The 10007-nt window shown below is 38.3% G+C and overlaps 2 protein-coding genes and 1 pseudogene across 3 annotated transcripts; 2 read left to right on the forward strand and 1 right to left on the reverse strand.

Moving 5' to 3' along the window:
* Window positions 1-95: 95 nt before the first annotated feature.
* LOC111796460 (small nuclear ribonucleoprotein SmD3b-like) lies at window positions 96-3573 on the reverse strand. 2 transcript variants are annotated; one of them, XM_023679073.1, is made up of 6 exons: window positions 3436-3573; window positions 2151-2260; window positions 1271-1323; window positions 1095-1161; window positions 947-1003; window positions 96-465 (listed from the first exon to the last, which is right to left on the reverse strand). In XM_023679073.1, the coding sequence occupies exons 1-6, from the start codon at window positions 3482-3484 to the stop codon at window positions 403-405; spliced, it is 399 nt and encodes a 132-aa protein (XP_023534841.1). In that variant the 5' UTR covers window positions 3485-3573; the 3' UTR covers window positions 96-402. The 2 variants fall into 2 exon arrangements, with proteins under 2 accessions (XP_023534841.1, XP_023534840.1); XM_023679072.1 differs by having other exon boundaries at window positions 2151-2301; window positions 3477-3536.
* A 250-nt stretch (window positions 3574-3823) lies between these two features.
* On the forward strand, window positions 3824-6853 carry LOC111797676 (annotated as a pseudogene).
* Window positions 6854-7643: 790 nt separating this feature from the next.
* Window positions 7644-9963, forward strand: LOC111797335 (probable acyl-activating enzyme 1, peroxisomal). Its single transcript, XM_023680315.1, has 2 exons — window positions 7644-7959; window positions 8279-9963. The coding sequence occupies exons 1-2, from the start codon at window positions 7762-7764 to the stop codon at window positions 9746-9748; spliced, it is 1668 nt and encodes a 555-aa protein (XP_023536083.1). The 5' UTR covers window positions 7644-7761; the 3' UTR covers window positions 9749-9963.
* The last annotated feature ends 44 nt before the right edge of the window (window positions 9964-10007 follow it).

Consider the following 10007-nt stretch of genomic DNA (forward strand, 5'->3'; position numbering starts at 1 on the left):
AACCAAATGGTCCTCCCTCTATAAGGGTCTTCTTTGTTTATGAGAGGAATTAACTTAATATTACCTTAACAACAGCCAACGATTAGAGTAGAATAGATGGCACAAAGACAATTCTCCAATGGTGATATAGGTGCAAAGAACGTCCGGTACATACATAACAAAGATGAACATGGGGGTAAAAGATTGTTCGATCTCAACATAAAATCGCCTGAAGTAAAAATTAGATTATGAAGTTGAAGATATATAATGGTCAATCGCCCACTTTCAACAAAATGAACAACGTACATAGCCTTCTTCAATGTTGAGGATGTCAATACCGGAACTAAAGAAACTTGATGATCAATATTCCAACGGCTCTCTGGGCTTGAACTAAGGATATAACAAACTATATTCATGGTTTCATCACCTTCGGGCAGATGGCACAGCACCCCGACCAGTTGCACCTCCACGGCCAGCAGCTTGAGCCTGAAAAAGAGAGTATGTCTAGTGTTAACTTTTGGAAACTTAAAAAGTGTACGAACATTTTGTAACGCACTCTAGTTGTTTTCCCTCTAAATCTATCACCAACCTGTTTTTAAACATATAAACTAACAAGAGATTTCACAAGTAATAATCACTTCCCCTAACACTATCTGTGGGTTCCTGCGTTTTGTGTAAATGTGCCTAAATTCTGGATGCCTCAAAGAGAGAATTGTGAAGTTCGTAGTGCCATGAAACATTCCCTAACATCTTCCAAATTGATATGATTAAATAGCGATCATATCCTAGTAATTTCAACTAAAGTAGATTCTATATTTCTTGGCAGATATGCACACAAGCAGCGATCAAATCCTTCTCATACATGAAAAAATGCACAAGGGGCATGTAAGTTGATCTTCGTACTTATTCAAAATGTGTAGAAGAAATAAATTATCACCGTACTAAAATTAAGCTGCATGGGACTTACTTTAGCTCGCATAGCAACAGCCCTGCCTCTGCCAACACCAAGTGAGGCGCCCTTACCCTTCAGGATTGAAAAAGCATGAGTTAGGAAAAAGAAAAAGCACGCAAGGATTTCATCAGGACTAGATTTCAAAGGATTAAAGTTGAAATACTTTAATTCTAGCATCGAGACGCTTGAACATTGGAGCATTCTTCAGCATGTCTGGTATGACCATAAACCTATCATGCATAAACAGATGTCAGCATGCCAACCAAATCCTGACAAAATCCCTTCGAATAACTAAGAAAGTCATTGGATAGTCTATAATACAGGAGATGGTACAGATACCTGACTTTGCTGCCTCGGATGAAAACATGCTCAAGTTGCGAGACCTTCCCATCCTATAGAAGAAAACACATAAAGTGAACCTGAAGAACATGACTCCCAACTATATGCATGCAAGCAAAGGGGAAAAACTCGGAGACATTGAGCAATAACCATAACATAAGTAAAACACCAACGGATTAAACAAAGAAAATCAGTAAACCTTAATCCATTTGACAATTTTATAGAAATCGTTTACTATCCAATTAACCAATATGAATCTATGATAATGTCGATCTCTCCTATTCAATTTGGTGATTACGAGTTGCATAGCAAGAAAGTTGCAATTAAACAGCGCACTCAGCAGATGAATCGACGTGCACAATTAACATTCGTCCCTAGTTAATTTAATCAATCCTGATCATGCAATCAAGATCGCAATTAGCACTCTTTTCATGTTTTGATGCTTTGCCGATTTTCAGTCTCATTTTACAGTTGTTGCCTTTTGGGTTTGGGACATACCAGTCAGGTCTGGAGTTTAGATGCAATTTTTGTTCCTTATATGTTGAAATTAACCATATAGAGAGTTTTCTGTTCCCGGAAATTTTCTGGTTCTTCCTACGCAGATTTTGTATTAAAAATAGTCATAATATATATATATATATATANATATATATATATCGTGGCAGTTGAAGCTATAAATTGTTGGAAACTAAACCAAATTAGGGTTTATACAAAGTTCAAAAAGTACATGAACCAGATATTGAAGTACACGGCTTTAGAGATAAAGAAGCAGAATGAACTAAATGAACTAAGGCGAAAACCACAAACATAAAGGTCCAACTATCAAACAAAAGTTGCATCATCTTAAGATGAACAACGAAAAGCAAAAAGAGAGAGGCACCTTAGCAGTGTAGGTGATGTTTTCGAGCTGGCAGTTCCAGTTATCCTCACACTCGATCATACTTCCTCTGTAAAGTTCACCGCTTTTAAGCTCCACCGACACAACGTGACCCGCGGCCTCATGGAGTAGCTTCACTGGAATTCCCAAGCTCCTGCNAAACCTATCATGCATAAACAGATGTCAGCATGCCAACCAAATCCTGACAAAATCCCTTCGAATAACTAAGAAAGTCATTGGATAGTCTATAATACAGGAGATGGTACAGATACCTGACTTTGCTGCCTCGGATGAAAACATGCTCAAGTTGCGAGACCTTCCCATCCTATAGAAGAAAACACATAAAGTGAACCTGAAGAACATGACTCCCAACTATATGCATGCAAGCAAAGGGGAAAAACTCGGAGACATTGAGCAATAACCATAACATAAGTAAAACACCAACGGATTAAACAAAGAAAATCAGTAAACCTTAATCCATTTGACAATTTTATAGAAATCGTTTACTATCCAATTAACCAATATGAATCTATGATAATGTCGATCTCTCCTATTCAATTTGGTGATTACGAGTTGCATAGCAAGAAAGTTGCAATTAAACAGCGCACTCAGCAGATGAATCGACGTGCACAATTAACATTCGTCCCTAGTTAATTTAATCAATCCTGATCATGCAATCAAGATCGCAATTAGCACTCTTTTCATGTTTTGATGCTTTGCCGATTTTCAGTCTCATTTTACAGTTGTTGCCTTTTGGGTTTGGGACATACCAGTCAGGTCTGGAGTTTAGATGCAATTTTTGTTCCTTATATGTTGAAATTAACCATATAGAGAGTTTTCTGTTCCCGGAAATTTTCTGGTTCTTCCTACGCAGATTTTGTATTAAAAATAGTCATAATATATATATATATATATATATATATATATATATATATATATATATATATATATATATCGTGGCAGTTGAAGCTATAAATTGTTGGAAACTAAACCAAATTAGGGTTTATACAAAGTTCAAAAAGTACATGAACCAGATATTGAAGTACACGGCTTTAGAGATAAAGAAGCAGAATGAACTAAATGAACTAAGGCGAAAACCACAAACATAAAGGTCCAACTATCAAACAAAAGTTGCATCATCTTAAGATGAACAACGAAAAGCAAAAAGAGAGAGGCACCTTAGCAGTGTAGGTGATGTTTTCGAGCTGGCAGTTCCAGTTATCCTCACACTCGATCATACTTCCTCTGTAAAGTTCACCGCTTTTAAGCTCCACCGACACAACGTGACCCGCGGCCTCATGGAGTAGCTTCACTGGAATTCCCAAGCTCCTGCTCATGGCTACTCTCTGCAAATCTCAAATCACCCTCTAAAACCCTAACGCTCCTCCCGCCTCCTATAAGCCTCGAACTTGCAAGGCCAACTAAACGGAAAACGGCGTCGTTACTTTTAGTCCCCTCTCATTCTCTTGACCTAAACGACGTCGTTGTACGGTGTACTTTTCCCCTTCTCGTTTGAAATATTATATAAATCGCCTTAAATGAGCCTTGGATTCAAAATTTTCCCTCTTTTTCGTTTATAGGGGGAAAAAACTGGACTGAAAGCCCACAACCTCTCCAAAAAAGAAAAGCCCACAGCCCGTTTCTCGCGAAGAAGGCCCACTAGAACTACGACTCTTGCTCGTCGAATTTTGCCTCCCGAGCGCGCCTGAATCCAGAGGGCGCGAATCGCAGTTGCCGTCGATCGGTTTCCAGTTGATTTCGCGATTCTTGATTATATGAATTCCTGGTTGAAGAGTAATCTCTAAGCGTTTACGTAATCGAATTCATGGCGGAGCAGGAGAGGAATAAGTACAGTTTAACTGTCCCAACCTACAACGAGCGCCTCAATATTTCTCTGCTTGTCTACCTCATTCTCAAGCACCTCCCGTACGTATCCCTCTCGCTGCTTGTAATCGTATCCCAATATCGATCACGAGTTAGACTATTGCGATGAAACTCTCTGGAAAACCGTAATCAATTACCAAGTGAAGTTTCATCTGTATAAAATTGTAATTCGTTTAATTAGGGTTCACCTCTGGTTTAATTGAATCAAAAGTTTTCGGTGAGAAGTAAAGTTTATGAGATCAACCTTGTTCTTTATGCTAAGGAAGATTCTCTGGTGAAATTATTATTTGCAGATTCAATTCTCGAGTTTTTGGATCGATTGATTGTTTTCTTTGTGCACCTTTTTGTTTATTTTTACAATATTGGAAGTTGAAATGGCAATAGATTACATAAGCATCCTTTTCTCGCCCACCATCCGCTTTAAGGAGAGGAAATTGGAAATGACGCAGCACAATGTTTTCTTGCCGATGTCAGGGATGTTGATTTTGAAATAATTGTTGTTGATGACGCCTGATGGTACTCAAGAAGTTGTGAAACAGTTGCAACGAGTATATGGTGAAGATCGGATCGTAAGTTCACCGTGGACGTTTCTGCATTTGTTGCAGCACAGATATAATCTTTATCTTATTTTGTTTACTTGTTTAGTTTTTTGTTTTCCCGTGCAGCTATTGAGAGTCAGACCTGGGAAGCTTGGACTAGGTATGTTGTACGACTTCTTCTTTTGAAAATATCACAGATCTGATGAATGATTCATTTCAGGAACGGGTTACTGTCATGGTCTCAAGCATGCAACTGGTAATTTTGTTGTTATAATGAATGCTGACTTACCTCACCATGTAAGTTTTTTTTAGTATGAGTGCGTAAAACTTTTGAAAACAATATTCTAGTTTTGGATTTGGGATTTGAAAATGTTTTCACGAGTTCCAGTCTGCTGCATTAGCATTGCCTATTTCCCTGATATTATTATCTTCCTATTTTATTAGTTTATATTTAATTTTGTTTATAATTCAACAATAAAATAACAAGAATAAGATGTCGATAAACTTCCTCAATCTTAGTTTGATGCTTGAAAAAATGATTGTAAATGGAAGCTAAAGGCGCTATCCAGAATTTTGGCTCTGACATATGCAAGAACAGTAGATGAGAATACTTTTAAGAATATAATTGCCGAATGTCAAATAATTGGAATGACACACGATTTTAGTTTTATTTCTCTAATAAATGGCCCTTTTTAATATGAGTTTTAGAGGGGAATGATGGTTTCTTAACATCGAAAATCGAGTGACCAAAGAGAAGAATGAGGCTGTATATAATTGTATTGTTGGGTTTCTTTTGAAAAACTGTTGTATTGTTGGTACAAGAAAACTGGGCTCCCATCAATCATGCGCGTGCCAGGTTTCGACTGGATCAAGGTTTTTGTTTTACTTATATGGACACCACAAAGTAAAGGCCTTTAGTGATTTGCTTGTGCCTCTGAATTGCGCCACTGTAGCATCTAATTGGAAATTGCCATCCAAACTTCTACTTTCTGCAGCATATCTTCACTTCTAAAACTCAACTTGCAAACATACTTCCATTAGCATGTTTGCTGGAATTCTAAGGGTTCTCTCTCTCTTTCTCTCGTAATTTTTTTATGTTACTTTCTCCATGAAATAACTTTGTTTTTTCTTTCTTTCTGTGCCTTTTTTCTGCAGCCAAAATATTCACCCAGCTTCATTCCATTACCTCACTTCACTTCCTTAACGCAGTGTCAAAATAATTAAATTCTAGATCTTAATGACCACTTATTTTACCCTTTTTTTTTTTTTTTCAGGAAGCAGTTACAAACGGGTGCCGATATAGTTGCAGGAACCCGATATGTGAAAGGTGGCGGTGTACATGGATGGAATCTTATGTGCAAACTAACCATTGGAGGTGCTAACGTTCTTGCCCAAACACTTTTATGGCCTGGTGTATCAGATTTAACTGGATCTTTCCGGTAAGCAGTTTTTTTTTTTTTTTCTTTTTCAATTTATCGATTGAATAAATCGTTCATACTTCTATAATTCTCAATTGATGATTCATTCCTATGTCGTAGGCTCTACAAGAAATCGGTGCTTGACGATATCATTAGCTCAGTTGTTAGCAAGGGATATATCTTTCAAATGGAGATGATTGTTCGAGCTTCAAGAAATGGTTATCACATTGAAGAGGTAGAATTGTGCCCTGTGGCTGTGACAAAGTAAAATTGTTTTTACAATATTTCTTTCCCTTAATTTTCTATTAGAAAAGGAAAAAAAAAAATCATTTGCCTTCATTTTTGCCCATCATGGGATCTCAACCACCTCAGTTAAGTGTTTGAATATAATATTTTTTCTTTTGAATTTTTCTTGTTTTTGTTTTGAGCCCTTTCCATATGGACCGTCTTACACGGGGAAATTTGATATGATTTGTGTTTCACTGTGGCCTACAGGTTCCAATTACCTTTGTTGATAGAGTGTTTGGAACTTCCAAGCTGGGAGGATCTGAGATTGTAGAGTATTTGAAAGGTCTCTTGGTACCCTCTGGTCACCACATGATGCACAAATATAGTGAATTTATTGAGTTGCCAGGTAACTTCTTGTTTTATTTAAACCCTCTGTAGACTTCTGGTTAGGTACGCCCCACCCCAGGCTTTTTTTTATGTAAGCTTTAGATGATTCCTTGGGAACTATTTTTATGATTAGGGGTTTTCCGTAATCTCCCACAATCCTCCCTGTTGTACATTCTATTGCATTCTATTGTTTATGCAGATTGCATAAGCCTCACTTGTTGGTGAGATTCTATGTTTTCATTTTCTTCCACGATTCTATTCATCACTCTATAATTATTGGATTAAGAAAATTACAATCGTGATCGTGGGGTGGATGATCTCCCAACACTTGTATATTAACAATTAGGAAAATAAGTTGCATTGTATCTCATTGAGAATTCAATATTGTGTAATGGAGATCGTACATATGATGTGTTGATCGGGTAGTAATCGAACTCTGAAATTGCCTAATATTAAAACGTAGAGGGAAATAAAAGAGGAAACGAAGATCCATGCAACTAGCTCCTATTTTTTGAATCATAAACTAAGATGACTGCAAAGCAAATTGCGGTTCGATTGACCTAACACTAACACATTAGAAAAGACTTACGATATTTTAATGAATTTGAGTATTTAATTTAATTAATCAATGTTTCAAAATAGGTTGGCCTAAACCATTTTAAGTTTTGAGCAAAAATTGAAATATAAAATTATTTGGTGGTGACCTAGAATAGAATGGAATTTATATTGTCGCTTCTTTACAACTACACTACTATAGGTCTCAAAAGCTGATTTCTACTCCAATTGTAGAGTTTATAAAATTACAATTACAAAATTAATCGGTTAGAATATATTTATTCCACGCAAAATTGAGATTGAGAGTAATTTAATTTTTTGTTGAAGAAATTGTATTTGATCTTGAGTGAGCTAAATTTGGAGTTGTTGTATATTTCCCAAATAAATCCAAATGATTGAAATCAATCAAGAGCAAGGCGAAAACGACGACTCGGAATGGACAAATCAAGACGCTAGACCCATTCTCACCATTCCTTTAGTCATCTTCCACCTCTCTCTTTCTCTCTTTAATCTCATTATCTTCACGTGCCTAATACACTGCATTTGTCTTGCAGTTGCACACCAGGAGAATCGCATGCTCATTGATTCTTCTCTGCATAATCCATGGACGGAATGGACCGCTGCTCTGCCAATTACCTTCCTCTCACTCCAATCACCTTCTTGCAGCGCTCCGCCGCGGTCTACGGCGACCGGATTTCTCTCGTCTATGAACGTGTTCAATACACTTGGAGAGAGACGCTTTTCCGATGTACCAGGCTCGCTTCTGCTCTTGTTCGAATGGGAATCGCTCGTGGAGATGTGGTCTGTATTTACAACTCTCCTTTTTTCATCCTTAGTATCTGAATATGGCTTTTTATACAGAACTAGAAATTATTTGATCTGCGAGTTACATCGATGCAATTGTTTATGATGTTGTTCTTTACTTGCGATGATTTGAAGCTTACGGATCTTATTTTGTGTTGACGATAGTAGTTCTTCTGATGGTTGAACAACGGTTCCTTTCTTATTATGATCAATAGTGAATCTATAGTTTTGAGGTCTTTGCGGTATTTGGTTAGATTAATCTTTTTCTGCACATTTCTCGGCTAATTTTGCGGCGAATTACGATTCTCTCGAGCAGGTTGCTGCCTTGGCACCGAATATTCCAGCTATGTACGAGCTACATTTTGCTGTACCGATGGCTGGTGCAGTTCTTTGCTCCCTCAACGTACGCCATGATGCGGCAATGGTTTCTACACTGTTGAGCCATTCGGAAGCTAAAATCATTGTTGTAGATTACCAGTTTGAACATATTGTAACGGGAGCAATTAAAGCTATGTCCGAAAGGAGAGAAAAGATACCTCTTGTTGTCATTATTAATGAATATGATCAGCCACCTTCCCACATCGACATAGAGGGCTCTGCTTCAGGATATCTAGAGTTTGAGAGCCTTTTAGAGTCTGGAAAACTCGATTTCAAGATCAGGCGGCCTAAAGATGAATTGGATCCAATTGCTCTTAATTATACTTCTGGCACAACATCAAGGCCAAAAGGTGTTATTTACTCCCATAGAGGTGCATATCTCAATGCTCTTTCTGCAGTTCTTCTGAATGATATGTGCTCACTCCCTGTGTATCTGTGGGTTGTTCCAATGTTCCACTGCAATGGATGGAGCTTAACTTGGGGCGTGGCTGCACAGAGCGGCACAAACATCTGCCAGAGAAACGCGACTGCTAAAGAAATTTTTGACAATATCTCTCTGCATAAGGTTACTCATATGGGCGGTGCACCTACTGTCTTAAACATGATTATCAATGCACCAACAAGCGAACAGAAGCCCCTTCCAGGGAAGGTAACCATGATGACTGGTGGCGCTCCGCCGCCTTCCCATGTTCTTTTTAAGATGAGAGCAATGGGATTCCTGATTGTCCATGCATATGGTTTGACCGAAACTTATGGGCCAGCAACAGTTTGCTCTTGGAAACCAGAATGGGATTCACTCCCTCAAGATAAACAGGCAAAGCTAACTTCTCGCCAAGGATTGCAGCATGTTGGGCTAGAGGAAGTGGACATAAAGGATCCTGTCACCATGGAGAGTGCTCCAGCCGATGGAAAAACTATTGGTGAAGTTATGGTCAGAGGCAACACTGTGATGAGTGGATACTTAAAAGATCTCAAAGCCACACGGGAAGCCTTCAATGGCGGATGGTTTCGAAGTGGGGACTTGGGGGTGAGGCATCCTGATGGTTACATAGAACTGAAGGACCGTTCTAAGGACATAATCATTTCTGGGGGAGAGAATATTAGCTCAATTGAGGTGGAGTCTGTTCTTTTCAGCCATCCATCAGTTCTTGAAGCTGCTGTTGTGGGAAGACCTGATGACCACTGGGGTGAAACTCCATGTGCATTTGTGAAGCTCAAAGATGGGTGCAGTGCGAGTGAAGAAGATATTATAAAATTCTGCAGAGAACACCTGCCCCACTACATGGCTCCGCGAAGTGTGGTGTTTAAAGATTTGCCAAAAACTTCGACAGGGAAAACTCAGAAGTTTATTCTCAAGGAGGAGGCCAAGGCCATGGGTAGCCTTCCAAAACAGACCAGCAAACTGTAATAATCGAGCCTCGGTTGGTATCAGTTGACATCTTCACTGATTAAGTGGCATTTAATGGTGTTGTACTTTCGGCTTTTACAGCTTCAAGCAGTCTCCCTTAGTTCTATTTATCGATCCAAGTCGTTGTAGTGGTGTGAATTGTATGGTACATATTTATTATTTCCTATGTAACCTTTGTTTACATTTTTCTTACAAAATGTTTAAATCTATTTTAATCTCATGTTTGTTTAACAGGTTCAAAATTCAGTTAAAAATATTT

This window comes from Cucurbita pepo, chromosome LG06 (assembly GCF_002806865.2).
Source record: "Cucurbita pepo subsp. pepo cultivar mu-cu-16 chromosome LG06, ASM280686v2, whole genome shotgun sequence".
Classification (NCBI taxonomy): domain Eukaryota; kingdom Viridiplantae; phylum Streptophyta; class Magnoliopsida; order Cucurbitales; family Cucurbitaceae; genus Cucurbita; species Cucurbita pepo.